Below are 22,652 nucleotides of genomic sequence, written 5' to 3' on the forward strand. Positions count from 1 at the left end.
TAAAGCCTAGAAAAAAAAACACTTGCCTAAATAAGAGTGCATGAATTTAACTGAAAGAATAGCTGGACTGAGCAAATACATCAAAAATGTACATACAGATGACTCAATAATTTTAACTGATCTTATTGAACCTTTCTTGGTACAAACTTCTGGTTTACTCAAGTAGAACCTTTGTTCCCATCGACAAGTGCAATGGTCTTATTAAAACAAAATTTAAAGCAAGAGTTCGGTTGCCTTCAAGTTCAAATTATTAAAGGGACCAACAACGGACCAAAATATGTCATGAGATTATGGTGGAAATGAAATATAATAAACTGCAGAGGGCCCCTAGTGAAGGTGTGCAACACGGGCTGCACTGTCATGAAACATCCTGCTCAGCAGGGTCTGAACTAAGCGCTTGGCTATTGGCGCAGAATATTTTTCAGGTGGCGACCACTACCACTTGCCTCATTCTTTTTGGCGCCATCATTGTGATGGCTTAACTGTCAATAAAATCCCGTTGTTTTCTCTTGAACAGCTATTTACTTAGCTTTCACATGTGAAGCATTCTGTATGACCAAATAGCTAGACACATGCCTTGCAGGCTTTCTTGGCATACAAATGTCTGCTTAGACGACAAGCCTGCAAAAGATTATGAAGTTGCATTTAAATAATTATTAGTAAAGTTACCGGAATCAAGCACATTGGCCAAGTGAGGCCGACTACTACAGTAAACACCCGCATACAATACGAGGCTTTTTTCCAGAATGTACCATGTCATACTCTCAGCTCACATCAAATGCAGATCCAAGCAATTTTCAGTTCAAGTTTGTAGATCCAGTTTCATAATATTCAGTGCTAACATCATAAGGCTTCCAATGAACGGAGCCCTTATCTAGTAGTATTTTCGGTACCTGGTTTCTACCAATTTAGACGCTTTGATTTTAATGACTTTTAATCACGTTATCGCAAGCAAGACGATCGCATCTCTCATGATGTCTGGATCACGAAAGCAGTACATGACTGCTTTTAAAAGAAAAATTTCAGCTGGCGCAAGCAAAGGTAACCCGTCATGCACTACTACATGGTATGAATGAGATAGATTCCATTTCATCAAGCTGACCTCGCGATGCCCATGCTATCAAAATAAACTACCGTATCTCGCACAGTGTCGGGATTGCAAAAGCAGTACTAGGCTCCTTTTAAATGGAGAGAAATTTTAGCTGCTGAAAGTATAGGTGCCGCATGAAGCGCTGCTACATGGACTGGATGAGGTAGGGAAAGCCCGTATAGTTGCTGTCACTGAACAGGAGACACTTGAGTCAGCATTCTCAAGGAGTCCATCAGTTGTGCTTCTGACAAATGTGGGATGTCAAATGTGCTCAAAAATGCCAGAGATGAGTTTCTATCAAAAGATATAATTGATAAGGGACTCTCTGAAGACTACACCTGACGGCCACCACCGCTGAGACACCGAATGCAGAGCAAATAACAAATGCTTTCAGTGAGCTCTTCTTACTCTCATTTTACATGTAAAATTCATTAAAATATAAATTGGTCTACTCACGTTGCTGCTCAGGCGAAATGCCTTCCTGGCCTGCACCTGAAATGTTGACAATTATTGAACCCTTCAGTTTACTCACAAGGACGACAGCGGTGGCTCAGTGGTTACGACACTCTGCTGTTGACCCGAAAAACACGGGTTCGATCCCGGCCACAGCAGTAGAATTTCGATGGAGGCGATATTCTAGAGGCCTGTATACCATGTGATGTCAGTGACTCAGTGCATTTTAACCCCAGGTAGCCGAAATCTCCTGAGCCCTTCACTACAGCGTCCCTCATGGCCTGAGTTGCTTTGGGATGTTAATCCCTCAAAAACCACTGTTCATTCACCGCAGGGAAATCACCTTGCCTCGCATTTTGCCAGCAGCTCAAAATTTCTGGTTGGTTTGTTAGTTTGTGGGGTTTGATGTCGCAAAGCGACTCCGGCCATGAGGGACGCTGTAGAGGAGCGCTCTGGATAATTCGACTGCATGGGGTTATTTAGTGTGCACTGACATTGCACAGTACACGGACCTCTAGCATTTCACCTACATCAAAATTCTACTCCCGCGGCCGGGATCAAACCCGTGTTTTTCGGGTCAGCAGCAGAGCACCATAACACACTGAGCCACCGGCAGCGAATCAAAATCTCTAAATAAACAAAAAGCAGAAATAACACTCTCACATCAGTTACTGCACAAAAGGTACCCTGGGCAAGTGTACACAAATAGTAATAAAACTAAGTTCAACACAGCTGAAACACCAGAATTTGACACTTGGTTGACAGTATGACAGGATGTCTCAGCATCATAACAAATACTGCAATGGCATCATGCTGTTAGGGTGCCGACGCAAGCAGGTTTATCATGCATACGTTTATCATGCATGGTTCCCTGTGTGTGCAATTCTGCATCAGTATCGTCATCATCAATATGACTGCAACCTCTGCACGGCAAAGGCCTGCCCATGTCTCTCCAATCAACCCTGTCCTTTGCCAGCTGTGCCCAACGTATCCCGCAAACTTCCTAATCTCATCTGGCCACCTCACTTTCTGCCGCCCCCTGCTATGTTTGTCTTCCATAGGAATCCACTCAGTTACCCTTAAAGACCAGCCGTTAGCTTTCCTTCATATTGTGTGCCCTGCCCAAGCCCGTTTCTTCCTCTTGATTTTGACTATAGGCAATTTCATAAATCAGGTGCAATGCTGTCAAAGCTAGCGTTCTTCTTAGCACTGCCTGCAGCCGCAACTAAAAAGTAGTGCGTTCCTTGTTGTGAGCGAAACATATATAGTGAATGCTTTGCCTGCAGGCTTACTACATTACACATTTGTCATGAGCTTAAATGCCCTCTTATTGCTGACGACACGCTGTCACTTTCTCCAGACTCAGACCACTCGGCCACAGAAGTGTGGAGTAACACGTCTCCCTTTATTTTCCTATGCGGACTACTTCCGTACCTTTCACAGCGTTGCACCTGATGTATGAAACGGAGTATAGGATGTCACTAATCTATGTTTGTTCCCTCACCCACTCTTCCCGCTTCCGGTCTCTTAACGTTACACCTATCATTTTTCTTTCCATAGCTCACTGCGCTGTCCTTAAACTGCACTAACATTAAACAAGATAAAGCATAAAAAGCAAATCATAGAAAATATGCTAGTGCAATGAATATGGCAGAACTTATGAAGGGTCATTCCTCAATGTAGTGTCCATCCTGGCCTACAAATGGGACATTATGGCAACACTGCAATTGTCAACCCTTTTGGTGCTGCGGGTTTAGTCAGTAACACAGCTGTGATGCAGTCAAAGCACTGTTTGCTAGTTGCTGGTGATGAGTACACTGATGAGAACTTCTTTCTTTAAAGTGTGCATTTCACAGACTACATTGCCAGGTGTGGGTATAGCTGCTACCAGCACATTAACAGAAAATGATACTATTCAACTGTGCTCCCTGTGCCTTGGACAACAGCACCGTACATGAGCAGCAGCCAAAAGTGCCGCATTTCAACGTGAAAGAATTAAGCAACACAGACTCTGACCATATTGAAGAATTTTGCTTGGAAGTTCCTGGCACTGTGCACAATGAAGCATGACATCTGTAGAAAATAGTGGCAACTGCAGTTTTGATATCAACAGCAGTGACCATTTCTCAGTTTTCCACCAATTAAATTTACTGTAATGCAAATGTGCTTTTCCAGTTTTTTTTTCTTCACCCATTACTAAACCATTTTTTTCTAAACCTTGGAAGTACAAATGAACAAGCTCACAATAAAGGCTTGTTGATCATTCAATCTACTTACTTCGCTAAACATGCTCCACAATATTAAATAGTATAGCCATCTACGTGTTTTATTCTTTGAAATGATGCATAAGGCATTAGCATACATGGATTACCAGGAAGTATTCACCTACAACCGCTAAATATTTTATAATCAAATTTCTCTCTCATGGTGATTCAGTTTCAACAGACAAATGATAGCTGTGACGCCAAAGGTGTGTACAGGTCATACGATGCATGAAAAGAACTGCGACATAATCATTGCTTAATCATTCTGATTCACTGCCAACAAATGCCAGCCTGTCTCAACAGGCAAAATGTCCACGAATGAAAAAGCGGCCATTACATTGCAGTTTTTAGATTGAAAGCTCTATTTCACAACCAAACTTGCAAAAGCCGTTTGATCGCTGAAGCCTGACCTTGAATAAATAAGTAAGATAATATTGCCACAACTGGGTTTCGAACCCGTGGCAGCGCGAACAGGTCAGTTTCGCTGGCCTGTGCATAAGAGTGCTATGCCATTACTGCAGCCGATCAGGCCTCGTGTTAAAATGCAACACACTCTTGCGCTATGCACTGCATGTCGTCATCATCACCTAATATTACTGTCGAAATAATATTGTGGTCCCATGCATTTGACTGTAACAGTGCCCAGTTGGCAATAACGAGCCCAGGTGTGGCTACTTTGGGTTCCACTCATGTGGTAGGGCATGATGAGAACACATTCTAGTGCATACTGATTAGAACCATTTTCCGCTCCTTTGAGTTCACATCACCGAGCTTTTTCTTGTTTTTTAAGCATAGCGAGTGCAAGGCTGCCTTCAATGGCCATTATCTTGGTGTATTCCCATTGAGTGTATGTCAGCAGACACTGGTAGTTGCCATGTGGCACTGGCTGATTCCCATTGAGTGCAATATGTTTCGTGTGATGGTAGTATCAGAAGATGCCATGAGAAGAGAATTCACTTCATTAGCTTATTCCAAATTACACAAGAATGTCAACAGCAAACCAAGATTATTTTCTGATCATCTGTAGCATTCATCAAGACATATGCCATCATCAGGCCCACTGGGCAGACAATCATGCTTTGGTAGGTACGTTTAAGAAATGTTGCAAGCCAGAAAAAAAAACCTTACGCAGTTCACTCTTGATATTGAAACACATTTTGCCAGTTCTGCAGAGTTCTAAATAATCAAGAACTTTTAAACACTTGCTGTTGACAGGTATAAAGCATCAGTTTGAATTAAACAAGTTTACATTAACGAGAGTCCACTGTAACAATGACTAATAATCACAAATATTCCTACAAAAAAATAAAACAACATTATTCCATCCACTGCACTGACCTTCAACTCCAAGTGCATGCTGCGAAGAGAGAAAGCCAGAGGCTCCCATCGGAGTGCGAGTCCTGATAATGGGAATGCCATCTGGAGCATGTTCATCTGCGTGGTGGTGAGGAGCTGCAGGGATGTGTGAAAATATGAGACACTGTAGCATGCGTGTTGAGAAGCAGCACATTTAATGCTGTGCACGTGGCACCTTGAAGCCTACCAAGGATACATGGGGTGACCACAATATCATAACATTACTGCAGTGCCAGCTGCCACATTACACCTGCAGTATTTTTCTAAAACATCAAATAAAGTGGTTTGTCACAAAATCAATTTTCAGGGCTCTATCTCCTACTTCAGGCAGCAGATGCATCTGCCATATACTACTGTACTGCTCCCTTTTGCACACAACCTCCCCAGCAGCTTGCAATAGCTTCCTTACAATGCTGTGCAATTTTAGAAGGCCATCCAACAAGGACTGGCAACTAGGTCCATGGCACACACACTATTGTACTCAATGTACTCAGTATTTTTTACCGTAATACCTCAATTTAATATTATTTCTCTATTCACATATAACCCAACTATGGAAAGGCAGTGACTAACAAGGTTTCCTTTCTAATTCTTGCACACTTCAGTGTGCATTCATGACTTTGAAAATACAAAGGGGTTTTAATTATTTTTCTAATTAGTGTACACATCGTTTTGCATTCATGGTTTCATTTTAGTTTCAGCCTGGCCCACTCGGGCACACAGTGCAAAGCCTTTAGAAATAAGCTTAATATTTTTTTCATTATGTACAAAACCAGAATGTTTTCTCATTCATCACTAGCCCCGCATGATATTGAAAAACTCTTGCAACATAAATGCAGATCCTATGCAACTGATATTTATATAGGAAACGGCTCTCGAGACTCTGAGTAAACATATTTTCTTTGCATAGAATCAGTATTTCAAGAAATGCTGCAAGTCAGCACAGAAGCCCAAAAACAGTCCATACTCCCACAGTGTTCTAAGGCATACATTAAAAATTCCATTCAGCTGTCAGCTTACCTGAATCCAGATTCCAAGAGCTGGAGCCGGCACAGTCAAGGGCAGCATTGTGGCTCACAGTGTCTTGTGGGGTAGATTCTACATCACTGTTGCAAGCTGTTAATGCAATATGCAATGACATGACACATGAGTGTCACATGAGTGTCATAGTGACAAACAGTTAAAATGATACTGAAAACTAAACATTTCAACAGAATTGCCTGTCTGGTTGGGTCTGACAACTTATAATAAGCTGACACATCTTCAACCAAAAACTTAATTTAAAACCGAAAGTTTCAAAGCAACCTCTGCTCCTTCAGGGGTGACGGGGGGTGGTGGCTAGCATCTTTTAAGTATGCATGGAGTGGAGCAGAAGGCAGAAAGAAGGAAAGAGGTGATGCGAAAGGTGCTGGCGAAGGGGGCCTGGGGGAGGATGTTTGCACTAATTGTTAAGGCTATTAGTCACATTGCCGGGCTGTGCAGTGAGGGTCAATGGCGACTTTTCTTCTTAGAGCTACAGAGCAATGTCCCTGTGCATATACTGGGGCGAGGTTCCCCTTTGTGCGGTTGATGTTGTTCGGGGTTCTTTGAATCTGCCAAGATTCGAGCAAGAGCCTGTTTTGACAATTTGTTTCGGTTCCGAGGATGCTGGTTTTGTTGAAGTTGATTCTGTGGTCTGAGCCATTGACTGTCACAGCATAGCCTAGCAATGCGACTGTAGCAACCTTTACCCTTAGTGCCAATGTCCTCCCATCTACTGCTCCTAACCACCACCCCACCCCCCCAACACCATTCGCATCACTGCTTTCTTTCTTATTATTTATTTTATTATTTTATTTATTGATACTGCAATCCCGTAGTTGGGATTTTAGCAGGGTGGGGTTTGGCCTTTTGCTAGCCTGAATTATGCAGGCAAGGTATAAGTTCGTGCTAGTCACCTTTATTTTTTTTAGAAATCAGGACTGATTGGTCACAGCATGAAATGAACATGTAAAGTGCACAGACAATGGCCCTTAAGTCAAATGACTGCACAGGGACCCCTCACATGTTTATTTCCATTGCTGCTATTAAGAAATACAATCTGATCAAAGAAAGCATAAAATCAAGCTCTCAACAACTTTCGTTTAGCCCGTTCTTCAATCGAGGAATAATTACTCATTACCATCCACCTCAACACAGCCACTTGGATACCTGCAGAAAAATAAATTAAAATCTATTCCATTCTGTTTGTTTATTTTGAGGGCTTCAACGTCCCAAAGTGACTCGAGTTGTAAGGAACAATGTAGTGGAGGGCTCCAGGTAATTTCGACCACCTGGGGTTCTTTAGTGCACAGACATCGCACAGTACATGAGCATCTTGCATTTGGCCTCCATCGAAACATGACCGCTGCGTACTGCCAGGGGGAAATGGGGGGGTCCCTATATGCACTGGACAAACAGCCTTCTGTGATGAAGGTGAACTTTTCTCATGGGTCACCTCTCAAAGTAGAATGCAAGGCGAGGAACGAGAAAGAAAACTGGAACGCAGAAATAGTAGTACATGGCAAATTCCTGCACTTTGACCTTCATCAATCCATCCCAGAAAACAGCAAGGGTTAATGACAAATTAGAAAGTAATGCGAGAAATACCCACAAGAATTACAAACTGTTGCACGGGAAATGTGACCGAAATAGGAAACCTGGGGCCCAAGTAAAGGAATGTTCAGTTGGAAACTAGAACATCCTTCAGCCACTTCGCATGCAACGTAACTGTTCTGGGGAGCAAAAACTGCAGAAAAAATGCTACAACACGACCTTTACTAAACGTTGTTCTTACTTTTTGCAGGTCAGTGTCATTTTTCGTTTGCCATTTTGGCAAGTTTTACTTCGTGTGTTCCCTGTTGATGCCGGAAACTGTGTTGTAGGCATGGGTGATGAAATGATATGCTTGATATGTACAACAGAAGTAGACATGGATGATTCTTACTTGATGTGTAGTGACTGCAATTATGCATATCACTTAGGGAAATGCTCTCGTGTTCGTGAAAGCCAGTTCAATTCCATGGGGGAAACAACAAAAAAGTCATGGTGATACCAGACATGCTGAGCAGGACGATCACGAAGTGGACCGAAGAAACTTAGTGCTTCGGAGGTTGCTGTGCTAGAGAAATCGGCAGATGAAATGCCTCAGATTGGCCTTGTTCTTGTAGATATACATGAAAACTTGCAACGCTTCTCAGCCTGAAGGACACCATTGAAAACATTGAGCAAGCTGTGCAGCTGATGTCTGATAAATAGAACAAGATTCTTGCTGACATTGCACATCATGAGACAGAAATCAAGGAAATTAAGACCAAGGTACAAAGGCTTGAGCAACGGGAAGTAACTGAAGTTCAAAATATGCAGGAACAATTAAATGACCTTGAATGGAGGAACCGTAAACTGAACTTGGAGACTTGGAGTTTCAACGAATTGCACAAACTGAAAAGGAAGATTTGCTTGGTAAAGTCAATGCTCTCGCTAAGACGATAGCTGTTCCAGAATTAGCCCAACATGAAGTTGTCGCCATTCATCGCCTTCCTTCCAAGCCCGGCAAAATCCCTGGCATTATCCTTCGCTTTGCCCGACAAGATATGTGTGAAGAATGGTTCGAGAAGAGGCATGGCCTAAGTACCCTTCCATCGCAAGTGTACATTCAAGAAAATTTAACAAAGCACTCTAGGGACTTAGTTTTTGAAGTAAAGAAATTGGCTAAAGAACATGACTTTCAATATGTGTGGCACAGGAATGCTAGGATTTTTGTTCGGTGCAGGGGCAGAGAGCGTGCATGGCGAATCCAAGCAATGAACGAACTGGATAGGATTGCGACCAGCAGTCCTAATTAGCTTATTTGATTGTTTTTCATTGTTTTCCCCAAACAATGTCATGGACAGACAACACTATGTATCTCCAAATGATTTTGACAACTATGTTGGCGGCTACTTTCAGTCTTCCTTCAATGCATTTCACGCTAATATGCAATCTGCTCGGAATAAAAGCCCTTCGCTAGAGGTTCTGTTAAATAAGATTAAGACTGATGTTCTGAAAGGCGCAAAAGACACACACACAGGAAAAAAGGGAGATGACACAAAGAGCGCCTACTACCAACTGAGTAGGCGCTCTTTGTGTCATCCCCCTTTTTTCCTGTGTGTGTGTCTTTTGCGCCTTTCAGAACTTCAATCATGAACCAACTAGCCCCAAAGCAAGTTCTTCTGCAACATTAAGACCCAGTTCAGTGTACTCATGTTGAGTGAAACATGGTATCACGATGATAATGATGCACTTAGTATGCCGGGATATCAGACATGTAATCTTAGTCGAAGCAACGGTAGAGGAGGTGGTGTTGCTATGCTGATAAAGAAAGATGTAAAATATGAATTCCTCCCAGCTTTCAGGAAATCAGCAACAGATTTCTAGGTTTTATCTTTACGTTGGAACAAGTTGGTGCTTGTAGTGCTGTGCAGACCCCCTGAAGGAAACTTATCAATTTTCTTTAATTTTCTTGAGTCTCTTTTCACATACATTTATGAGTGCTGTCTTGGGCTTATTTGCGGAGGTGATTTTAATGTAAATACGCTTAGTACAACCTCAGGTCCTGTTAATGAATTTAAGCTGTTGCTTGAATCACAAAACATTACCAATACCATATATCTTCCAACACGTGTTACGTCCAGTTCGTCAACATTGCTTGACCAATTTCTAACCAAATATGCAGCCCATAAAGTTAAATCGGGAGTCCTTGCATGCGATCTTAGTGATCACCTTCCTATTTTTGTCTGTGTGAAACCTTTAGATAAAGAAAAACCAGTAAATCGCAGTTACCTACCAGCCAATTTTGCCATCCCAGTTAGACCAATTTCGTTATGATATAAAGAAAACAGACTGGTCAGATGAACAAGAATCAGAAGACCCTAATCATTGCTTGACCAATTTCTAACCAAATATGCAGCCCATAAAGTTAAATCGGGAGTCCTTGCATGCGATCTTAGTGATCACCTTCCTATTTTTGTCTGTGTGAAACCTTTAGATAAAGAAAAACCAGTAAATCGCAGTTACCTACCAGCCAATTTTGCCATCCCAGTTAGACCAATTTCGTTATGATATAAAGAAAACAGACTGGTCAGATGAACAAGAATCAGAAGACCCTAATATCTAATTCTGCTTATTCCCTCATAAATTTACTAATCTTTACAGAAAACATTTTTCTTTCCGAACTATTAGCGTGTCTAGAAAAATCAGGAAACCTTGGATAAATGATTATCTACTGGCCACAATTAGTATAGTCAAGAAAGACATGTTTCACAAGTTTATTAAGACTCGAGAAATGACTAAGCTGAAGGAATTTAAGAAATATAAAAGCAGCCTTAATAAGGAAATCAGGAAAGCTAAAAGTGACTATCTTGAAAATTCTTTCAGCACGGTCAAGCGTGATTGCAAGTCTACTTGGCGGAAACTAAATGAGGCTTTGAGCCGTTTATCTACGTCTGACCCAATAAGTGAGCTGAAAATAAATGATCAGCTAGTATCTCGTTCCGCTCTGGCGGATGCTTTTGATGAACACTCCGCAAATTTCTCGGTACCAACATTATCTAATCATGCAAACCCGCTCAGTAATGAAAACCCCTATAGTGTTTTCCTCAGTGCTGTTACCGACAGTGAAGTGTGTATTTAACAATTATGCAGTTAAAAAATTCCGCCAGCTGTGATGTCAACGACGTGTAAATTAAGCCGGTAAAATATGTTCCCGATGTTACAGCAGCTGTCCTAACACACATTTAATTTTATTTATTTATTTATTTATTTATTTATTTATACATACTGCAGCGCAATTATATGCGCTATGGCAGGAGTGGGAAAACACAAAAATGCAAGGAAACAAAATGCAGCAAAATGTACAAAGTGAGCACTACAAAAAGTTAAAATCACAAATGAAATATCAAACAAGAAAGGAACTGTTAACGACAGGGTAAGAATACACAGCTATTATGCGTCTTCAACGGCAGTTACAAAGTTTTGAAATGGACAAGAACGAATGGACCCGGGTAGAGAATTCCAGGCTTCTATTGAACGGGGAAAAAAACTGAATTTGAACAAATTAGCATGCGCAAAATACGGTATCAAATTAAGCTCGTGATGACTTCTTGTAGATGATAATGGTGCAAAGTTAATGTAGTGGTTAGCTGACAGCCTTACTGAGGAATTGACGATACAATGTAAGAATTTTAATGATTCAGTGTGGCGACGGACAGACAGCGTGGTTAAATTCAATGAGAGATGTGTAGAAGAGGGTGAGAAATCGCGATCACAACGATGACATATAAAACGCACAGCTTTCTTCTGGACTGCTTCTAACATGTTAATTTCGAATTGCTTGTACGGGTTCCACACTACAGCTGCGTAATCAAGAACAGGGCGGATTAGAGATTTATACAACAGTAGCTTTGTGTCTTTTGGTGAATTGGGTAGCGTGCGTCGTAGATAACCTAGTTTTTTTAGTGCTTTATTACATACGTAATCAATGTGTTTAGACCAAGACATGTTATGCGTGAATATGACACCAAGATATTTGTACTGCGACACCCTATCCACCACACGGCCATTGAAAGAGTAACTAAAATGGGAAACGGAAGATTTGTTACAAAAAGACATGAGGACGGTTTTGTCGAAATTAATTCTCATTTGCCAGGTACTACACCAACTACAAAACATAGCAAATGACTCTTGGAGGTGACGATGATCATTAGGCCATTAATTACTTCGTATAAAACGCAGCCATCAGCGTAAAGACGAATGTTAGAAGAAATGTTATGCGGCAAGTCATTTATATATATTAAAAAGAGTAGTGGTCCAAGGACGGAGCCTTGAGGCACACCTGACGTTACATCAACAGCAGTAGAATGAGAAGAATTATAGGATACGAACTGGGAACGAGATGAGAGAAAGCTAGAAATCCAATCAACCAAGTGAGGATTGTTTAGTATAGCATTTAGTTTAGCAAGAAGCTTGGAATGTAGAACAGTATCGAATGCTTTCGAGAAGTCTATAAAAATGGCATCAACTTGGTTACCGACATCGAGGTTATGTAATATATCATGAGCAAATTCTGTTAATTGTGTTACCGTACTAAAACCGCACCTAAACCCATGCTGAAAGTTAGATAGCAAATTATTGGATTCAAGAAAAAGCATGATGTGTTTATGAATGATGTGTTCCAACATTTTGCATGACTGTGATGTCAATGAAATCGGTCTGTAGTTCGACAAGCACTGTCTATCACCAGATTTGAAAAGAGGGAGCACTTTGGCTAATTTCCAAGAAGAAGGAACTGTAGCGGATGATAAGGACTTGTTGAATATGATGGTCAGATATTTCGAAGACCACATGGAGTAACGAACCAGGAACGCATTATGTATTCCATCTGGGCCGGTACATTTCTTAACGTCGAGGTTTAATACAAGATTTAGAATGCCATCAGTGCTTATGACAGCATCACTGATTGCTGGAGAAGAAATTATATTAGTGAATGGCGGAATGACGTTGTTATCCGGAACGAACACCGAGTTAAAATATTTGTTGAAAGCATCAGATATTACAGCAGGCTCACTGATGACGTCATTATCTAATCTGAACGAAGTGGATGAAGTGTCACGTGGTAAGATGGATGACCAAAATTTTCGGGGGTTAGTTCTTAACAGATCGCGCAGGTGGACACGAAAAAAGAAATCCTTGGCCATGCGCAACTTAAGATTAAGTTCTTTTTTTTTTTGTGCATAACCCATCTGGAGTCTTTCCCAAGAGCATGCAAACAGCAAAAGTAAGGGCTATCTATAAGAAAGGTGACCATAATAATCTTAATAACGATCGCCCAGTATCGATTCTTCCTGTTTTTTTCAAAGGGTTATAAAAAACTTATGCTTGTGCGCTTTGAATCATTTTTTTGGAAAAGCAAACAGTATAACCGATGCCCAGTATTGTTTTAGAAAATTCAGATCTACACAACTTGCTTTGCTGTTCCAAAAAGAATACATTTTAACAAATATAGATAGTAAGAAATATGTACTACGTATATTTCTAGATTTTACAAAGGCTTTTGGTTATCTGAACCGCAATCTCCTTCTTGTAAAATTAAAAAAACTATGGTGTTCGTGGATTACCGTTAGAGCAAATTAAATCATACCTTTCACATCGCGTCCAATATGTTCAGATTAACGAGTACTCTTCAGATTTAACTTGTACACACTCGGGGGTTCCGCAGGGAAGTATTTTAGGGCCATTTTTATTCAATATCTACTTAAACAACATTGTCAATGTGGACTCGCAAGCTAAGTTTGTTATCTACGCCGATGACACCAGCATTTTTTGTGTTTCGCAAAATTGTACAGAACTCTTTAGCATTGGAAACTCTGTATTATCAAAGTAGGTGAATGGACAAAGCAGAATGGTTTAATAATAAACGATTCCAAAACAAAAGCAATTGTTTTTCGCGAAAACAAGGATGGTTTCGTCAGAGTTAAAACTTAAGATTATGGTTCGGAGGTTGCAATTGTGTGTGAATTTAAGATGCTAGGTGTCTTTTTTACGGAAAAAATGTCCTGGGACCGGCACACTGACTACATATCATCAAAACTTTCATCAGTAGTTGGCATTCTGTACCGAAACAAGTATTTCCTACCCAAGAATATTATGACACTCTTATGTAACTCACTTTTTCTGTCTTAATTAAGTTATTGCATACTCGTGTGGGGTACAAACACAGTGACCAATATGAAGAAACTCAGTAGATTACAGAGAAAGGCGGTTAGAATTATTACATGTATTCAATATGACTCCAATGTACAGCCATTGTTTCAAAACCTTGGGCTATTACATGTGAAAGTTATGTACAATTACAATCTATGTCTGGCACTAATCAGAGAAAGGAAGCAAAACTTTAACATCCTCACAAATTTATGGAAATTAACTGCTAAAATTTCGTCAGGTCATTTCACACGTAAACCCGAAATCTGGAAAGTTGATTTCTGCAGAACAAACTACGCGACACAAACACTAAACCACTGCATTCCCACCCTTTTAAGTTCCTATTTATCTAATAATACCGACATTTTAGAGTTGAATACTAGGCAGCTTAAGAAATTTTTTCTTCAATAATACCCGTATCATATGCTACTGGATATAGCACTCTACAATTCATGAAATGACATCTCATTTTGGCATTGTTCTTTTCTTTTTGTTCTTGGGACGGGGGAGGGTGAGTGCTGTATGTGCTTAGAATGTATTAACACACTCCTCATTTGCACACTGTGTTTGAATACGACTGCACGGTAATTTTAAATGCGCAAGAGATGTATGCTGTTTCACCACTTTCCATGGTTTTGAAAATTTTGATACCTTAATCCCCACTACTGACTGATTTTTTTTCATACTATATCTCCCTCTCTCCATTGTACGTACATTACCATGTAAACAATTTTTAGTTTTTCATGTTTAATGAGCTTCACATTTTGTTCGTACTTATAAGCCACTATTCAAACTGCACGTTCCCATGTTAAATGCTGTGTCTATGATGCTCTCTCTTGTATGTTATTGCTCTCTAGTGTCACATATTGTTTTTATGTAGGTGGGCGAGGACCAGTAAAGCCGCGGTTGCAGCTTTTAGCCACTTCTTCCCCCATCGTTGATGGAAAATAAAACTTATCTATCTTTCTATCTAACCTGTACTGTCTTGAGCTGCTGCAAAAATTTTGTTGGAGCTCATTCGGTGCCTTATGACACCCAGAGTGTGTCTAACGACTTCATATTGCAGTTGTTATGACTTCACACTTAAAGTGGATGTCTCAGAAAATTTGAAAAAGGTACTTTGGTCTTGCTTTGAATATTTACAGCACTGCGTTTTGGGCAAGATATGAGTCTGTCACATTCACCTGAGTTGAGATGGTGGTAGTCCACATGTTTACCTGAATGAAGTGTAGGCATTGCAAGTACCCCATCTGCAACAGAAGATAGGCGGAAGAGTATTGCGTTGCTCAGATAACAGCACTTGCAGTTGCACTTAAAATCTCAGCTGTTCAGTGACTAAGGGCTTTTGACTCCACAGCACACAAATCTTAATTGCAAAAACCCTCTGGCAAACCTATTACCAATCTGCCATGTGGGCCAAAAGTTAAATTCTAACATCTGCAAAATGAGTTCGTTTGATTACTGAGTAATTGTCTTACTATGCCACACACATGTAACATACAACAGTTCAGGACCTTTCCGTTTTGAACTTTCGCCCTTCATGTTTGAAATGAAATTTTTGCACGCACAGATTATAACACAGGTTAATGCTCACAAGCATTTTTAGCTTTTCAAGGACCAGACACAAAGTGCCTGTTCTATCTGACTGCTTGGTTCTTCCCTGTGCAGATTACCAGATTTCTGTTCCCTTTTGAAAAATATCCAGGTAAAGTGATAGAACCTGTCCATATTTTAGCTGCCTGACTTCCTTTCTTCCTGATAACAGAAATAGTAAACTAATCTACAGCACCAGCATGGCTCACTTTCCTCCCACAAATCAAGGATTAAGCACTTGAGTTTGAGATCATTTTGGCATGATTGGACATAAACTGTCTTTTCAATAAGGATAGCTCTTTCGCCCGGAAAAGTTCTGTAGTTGCTGAGACACTGACGACAACCCCATTCAAATTTTGTGCTAAATAAACATTGATTACGTGGCTCATTCATGCTATGCTGATGTTTATCTAGCCAAAAAGAATGCATTTATAGCAGAGTAGTTTTATAAGTTTTTAAGCTTATCAATTCCGACTCATAACATCAATCACAAAACTTGGTGATCATCATCTGGGAGTGAACAGTGGTTTATTCCAGCCTCAGTGGTCAGTGCATGATTAACTGTTTTGACACAGCAGTTTCACAAAAGTGACCAGCTATGGTACCACCTGTATTTGATTCATTTCTTTTCCCCTTTTTCATTTATAAAAGCTTCATTTCATAAAAAAATTTGTTTCTTCATTAGAACACAGTAATCTATCAATGCAGGCAAACTTCAAATTGTCCTTATAATGTCCAGTTAGAAGCTATTGCACTCAAAGGTCACTACTCACCTGGAATGCATAGCCCAAAATTTAGTTTCTCCTACAATTGACAAGTTCTGGAATACTGAAGCAATGAAAGGTGCACACTCAGTTTCAGAAATGCCAAAACTTCACTATTTTGATGAGATGGAAGGAATTTAGCAAACAGCTACAAAATTAAAAATTCAGTTTCTATTAAGATATCACATCAAGGAATTGCGCATGAGCGTGCAATTCCTTGAACATGCCCAGTTTAGCAACATCTTGTGTGCTGACAAAATGTTTCATTATGTGCATTTGCTTTCGAATGACATATAACGTATCGTAAACATGGATCACCAAGTTGAATTCCTCCGTGCTCAGCAAAAAATTATGGTTCAGTTTGTTCCATATTTTAGGCTGTGGCCCTAGTAGCCAAACAGTGGTTGCCCCATAATGAGTAGATGTTGCACAAGGCACACAAAAACAACAATATAATTGCTGTTTCATTATTTCAGTTTGCACCACATCTTTGCTAACACCAGAAGCTAGAATGACCGCAAGTGAACAAAGAGCTATGATATTGCAGTCTTTGTTTGCACCACATAATCTCATACTTGTTTGACTTCGCAACTGCCATTAGACTTCTGAAATTGAAACCCAAACTATATGAAAAAAAATTTGGTTATAAATTATTTGTCAAGCACAGGCAAATTTTAGGTAGTGACTTGTTTACTGATGTCTTTTGCATCATTTCAAAGCGGTGCCTGTTAACCACTGCATGGTCCTGAAATATGACCAAAATGTCCTCTCTGGCTTGTATAGAAAGGGCTGTATTAAAAGAAAACCGTTCTCTCACCATGCCCTTTTACTGCCTCATCTTCACTTTCTTCCGATGAATCAAGATGAGACGTTTGCTCTGCAATTGCAGCTTTTTGACGGGCTTCCCCATATGTATCTAATAAGGAGGATTGAAATGAAAGAGTTAGGCAAACAAACAAAGAGGCTCAATACATTGTAAGTGTAATTAATATGATATCTTCACTTAATTCAAAGTTCATGTTGCTTCTTTGCTCTAAACAACTCAAAGTATCAGACCTTATCAGATGGCAAAACCTGTCAATGAAGTTTTATTACACATTGGGCAAATCAACATGCCTTAATATGCATTCACGCCATGCTTACAATTTTAATCTCAAGTAGGCAGAGTTAAATTATAACTGGTCAGTACCTATTTTGAAATTGATTGCAAAGTATACAGCCATCACATAAATTAGAAAACAATAACACGTAATGAGTATCAGTGATGTCCTTGCCTGCATACACCAATACCCTGCACGGGCAGACCCTCCACTCGTCGGTTGGTTTGGCAAGTCTCCGCACTAGTTGTTTTACAGAGTAGGAGCCGAAGCCCTTCGGTGGCCACATGCAGGTATCTTTCGACCTCGACAGCCATTTAGTGGGCACTGCAGCCACCGAGTCGCCTTCATCAACAAAAGCCACTACACAGAAAGGTGATCTTTCCTTTCGGCTCCTTTTTCTGAAATGAAAAATGCAGACAATTTAAGAAGCATGCAGACCATGAAATATGTAATTAATAAACACTATCTGTAATAGTGTTTATTATTTACTGGATTAGAAAAGGAGCAGAAAAAGGAAGTCTAGAATAAATACGCAAATATACGAGTCAGTGGCACACCGGAGAAAACAGGAGTTAAGAATTTTGCCGATTCAAAGATACTTCAATTTCAACCAGTAAAATGACTACCATACAGATGATATGTAACATTTTGCTGATATAAAATGACAAGAGTGTGCAAGATAAATAGGGGGCAAGGTACACAGGCAGGATGCTGACAAGCCCTTCCAGGAAGCAAAGGGTGTGGTTATGATACACCACAGCACTTTAAGTCTTGAGTTCCAAAGATGCGACAGAAATAGCAGAACTGCCAAATTAATAAGCATGACATATGAAACATACAGAGCACATGAGGAATACACTAGCAATAAAGTGCATAGGCAGCAAAAAAGAAGTCAGGCATAGTCAGAAATCAAAAGTAAGTTATACAGGTAAAAAATATCAATGTCATTAGCAATTTAATATAGCATAAGTTACAAAGGAATTCCGTACTAATTCATACAGTGCGTAAAGCATTGATCACTGCAATGATAGAGGAAGTCTAAGCATAAGGTGTTGGAAGTGACCAGAAAGTACCATCAGGGGCAAAAGTAACAGACCCCCCCCCCCTCCTCCAAGTTCTGCCCCGTGCCACTCTGCATAGCGGCACCAGCTGACAGAGACCTTTCACATTTTCTCTATTTTTCACCCTCTTCTTCGCTTCTTTCACCCTCACCTGGAGTAGCATGCTAGGCTATCAACCAAGCAGACCTCTTCTGTATTCATTAAAGTCTCTCCTCCTCCTCCCGACCAAGCACTTCTGGTGCAGGAGCACAAAAACTTGCACAGAATTATTGCCGCTCATTCAGCAGGCACACTTAACTTTAGGCCAGCAGCTTATCGATATACCCAATATGAAAATATTACCACTAACAACTGGGTAAGCATTGTGACCTATAAGGCCAAAATAGACTGAGGAATAAATTGAGGAGAGCACAGAATGCTATCTAGGAAGAACAAAGGAAGAAATCATATGAATAAATGGAGAGAGGTTGAATGTGTAATCCAGGAGAACAAAGTCCATTTTCTCATGGGTAACAAAATGAATTCAATGCAAAGAAAAAATACTGGGGAAGAATGACAGCTATGTAGAGAGTACAAAAGTGATGGGCTATTTGCTGCTCCATTGTGGCAACACAATGCAAAGAACAAAGGTAGTAGAGATGGAGAGCACAGGCATCCGCAATGTGTTTTCTGCATTCACAGAGAAAAAAAATCCCTTAAGTCGGGTGGATTAGGCAGGCATAGAACAAGTAACAGCAGCATTAGAGGAGGTGTTTAGCCTCCAGTGAATGTATTACGGACGAGGATTCGATACCCCAATTTTGACAGTGCATATCCTACAAATCTCAGCAAGGCGATTAAACTTCGAAAAATGATTTTGTACGAAACAACACAACTTAGCAATACATTGCTTTAAACTGTATAACATTCAAAAGATGGAAACAAGACAAAAGATCTAATGAGCACTGACAATCATTTGGGTTTTGAACAAGTCTTTCGTGGTGCTATGTTTGTGTGGTTTAAACCGAGAATAATGGTCAAAACTAGCCTCCAAAGCATACTGTTCGGCAGTGAATGGCATGGCACCACAGCCAAATATACAGGTTTGCAGGTAACAGTTTGTAACATAGCTGCAAAATAAGATATTGCCTAGCTTAAAAACTATATTGGTTCTAAGTGGAATCTAACTGAATCTGTTGGAACCAGTTATGTTGCTGACTTTTCCAGCTGGTTCCAGTTCGATTTAATGATTTTTCTGGTTGGTTACGTGCACGCGGAGGCTCTTCAAGGACAAGCAAAAATGAGAAAACAGTTGGAGGAACTGAGAGAACAAAAGAAGAAAGAGGTGCCGTAGTGGAGGTCTCCGGGTAAATTTCGGCCACATTGGAATCTTAAAACGTGCACCGACGTCGCACAGCACACGGGCGCCTTTTGCGTTTCGCCTCCATCGAAACGCTGCCGCCGCGGTCGGGCTCGAACCTGGGCACTCCGGCTTAGTAGACGAGAGCCTTAACCGCTGATCCACAGCGGCGGGAGCGAAAGGCATCGCCCAACGGAATTCGGTAACAGTGCTAGATTTCGGCTGCTGACCCGAAAGACGCGAGTTCGATTCCGGCCGCGGCGGTCGAATTTCGATGGAGGCGATATGCTAGAGGCCTGTGCACCGCGCGATGTCAGTGGCACGTGGTTTCGAAATTTTCGCTACGGCATCCCTCATAGCCGGAGTCGCTTTGGAATGTTAAACCGCCATAAACCATAAAGAGAATTTATTCTCCGTAGTACACATGCTATATACTACTTTCAGGTAATAACCATTCACACGCTGAAATAGTGCACAAGGAGTGGCGAACAACATGTATATAATAGCCTGCTCTTAATAACACTTACCCATTTCTTCCACGGCGCTCCATCGTCGGGCAGAGATGAGCGTGCGGTGGCCAACAGGCGACTGAAATAGCAGAAATCAAGCGACCGCGTGCTGTCTCGTGCACCGCACTTACGCACAGAGAGCTAACACAGCGCACGGCCGGCTGGTGTCGAGGGAAGCAAGGGAAGCGCGCGCTTTTCTTCTTAAGCGCCCGCGTTGGTTGACAGGTGGCGCCACGGTGCTTCTCCCCCCCGCCCCCCCTATTTTTTTACACCTGGCTTTTTTTTTCAGACAGGAGTAACAGTACGCACAAACAGGCGTATGAGTGTAATCTGTATAAAATTATACTTAACTGCTCTGAAGAGACTCGAAGGCATTCTTTTTTCTTCACCTAAAAGCAATACAAGAATCAGGTCAGGCAACAATACAAAAAACGTAAACAAATATGGCGGAAGATGAAAATGGTTTTGGGGGGAAGAAAATGGCGCAGTGTCTGTGTAACATCTCGGCGTACATCTGGACCCATAAAGTCAGAACCGCGCCATAAGGGAATGAATAAAGGAGGGACTGAGGGAAGGAAGCGGTGTCGTATTGGAGGGATCCTAAATAATTTCAACCTCCTGTGAATATTTAACGTGCACTGACATCGCACAGCACACGGGCGCCTTTGCGTTTCGCCATCGAAACGCTACCGCCGCAGTGGGGTTCGAACACGGGTACTCCGGATGTGTAGCCGCGCGCCCTAACCACTGAGCCATCGCGATGGGTCAGAGCAAAATCAACGCGTTCTTCGCCGTTCAAAAAATCGCGTTCTTCACCGCTCGCTGTGTGTGTGTGTGTGTGTGTGTGTGTGTGTGTGTGTGTGTGTGTGTGTGTGTGTGTGTGTGTGTGTGTGTGTGTGTGTGTGTGTGTGTGTGTGTGTGTGTGTGTGTGTGTGTGTGTGTGTGTGTGTGTGTGTGTGTGTGTGTGTGTGTGTGTGTGTGTGTGTGTGTGTGTGTGTGTGTGTGTGTGTGTGTGTGTGTGTGTGTGTGTGTGTGTGTGTGTGTGTGTGTGTGTGTGTGTGTGTGTGTGTGTGTGTGTGTGTGTGTGTGTGTGTGTGTGTGTGTGTGTGTGTGTGTGTGTGTGTGTGTGTGTGTGTGTGTGTGTGTGTGTGTGTGTGTGTGTGTGTGTGTGTGTGTGTGTGTGTGTGTGTGTGTGTGTGTGTGTGTGTGTGTGTGTGTGTGTGTGTGTGTGTGTGTGTGTGTGTGTGTGTGTGTGTGTGTGTGTGTGTGTGTGTGTGTGTGTGTGTGTGTGTGTGTGTGTGTGTGTGTGTGTGTGTGTGTGTGTGTGTGTGTGTGTGTGTGTGTGTGTGTGTGTGTGTGTGTGTGTGTGTGTGTGTGTGTGTGTGTGTGTGTGTGTGTGTGTGTGTGTGTGTGTGTGTGTGTGTGTGTGTGTGTGTGTGTGTGTGTGTGTGTGTGTGTGTGTGTGTGTGTGTGTGTGTGTGTGTGTGTGTGTGTGTGTGTGTGTGTGTGTGTGTGTGTGTGTGTGTGTGTGTGTGTGTGTGTGTGTGTGTGTGTGTGTGTGTGTGTGTGTGTGTGTGTGTGTGTGTGTGTGTGTGTGTGTGTGTGTGTGTGTGTGTGTGTGTGTGTGTGTGTGTGTGTGTGTGTGTGTGTGTGTGTGTGTGTGTGTGTGTGTGTGTGTGTGTGTGTGTGTGTGTGTGTGTGTGTGTGTGTGTGTGTGTGTGTGTGTGTGTGTGTGTGTGTGTGTGTGTGTGTGTGTGTGTGTGTGTGTGTGTGTGTGTGTGTGTGTGTGTGTGTGTGTGTGTGTGTGTGTGTGTGTGTGTGTGTGTGTGTGTGTGTGTGTGTGTGTGTGAAGGAAACCAACAGTCACCGAAACCAAGGTGATTATATATATAGTTTCAGAGGATCTGCGCCATGCAATAAACCTAGGTGCAAACTCTGTTCGATGATGACAACTGCTAGTGCTAAAAGCACAGCGTCATCCTCCTCATTTCAAATTAAATGTAACTTCTCATGCGACAGCGCTAATGTTGTCTGCCTCCTGGAATGTGGCACCTGTAAAGCTCAGTGCATGGAAAACAGTCACACTGTTCAGAATTAACATCATCAACCACAGATCACACAGCCAAATCTCCCACTTTAAAAACACATCAACAACCTTGGACACCTATTCGATAACTTTCCAACTATTGCACTCCAATCGGGGTTCAAAACACATTATGACCGCGAGAGCTGTGAATCGTGCCTCATTCACAAATGTAACACAGTCTCGAGCGGCATAAACGAAACAGTAGGCCGCCTATCATTTAATAGATGTAACGAATCATTATACCAGACTTGGTGGGAGTAGAGACTGATATAACGGGCGGCAG

The 22,652-nt window shown here is 41.5% G+C and overlaps 1 protein-coding gene across 1 annotated transcript; it reads right to left on the minus strand.

Annotated features, from left to right (window-relative positions):
- Positions 1 to 3,210: 3,210 nt before the first annotated feature.
- Positions 3,211 to 20,324, minus strand: LOC144118760 (uncharacterized). The gene is made up of 7 exons (XM_077651594.1): positions 20,302 to 20,324; positions 17,549 to 17,772; positions 17,092 to 17,190; positions 15,102 to 15,167; positions 6,184 to 6,279; positions 5,146 to 5,259; positions 3,211 to 3,239 (listed from the first exon to the last, which is right to left on the minus strand). The coding sequence occupies exons 1-7, from the start codon at positions 20,322 to 20,324 to the stop codon at positions 3,211 to 3,213; spliced, it is 651 nt and encodes a 216-aa protein (XP_077507720.1).
- Positions 20,325 to 22,652: the final 2,328 nt, after the last annotated feature.

This window comes from Amblyomma americanum, chromosome 1, assembly GCF_052857255.1.
Source record: "Amblyomma americanum isolate KBUSLIRL-KWMA chromosome 1, ASM5285725v1, whole genome shotgun sequence".
NCBI classification, from domain to species: domain Eukaryota; kingdom Metazoa; phylum Arthropoda; class Arachnida; order Ixodida; family Ixodidae; genus Amblyomma; species Amblyomma americanum.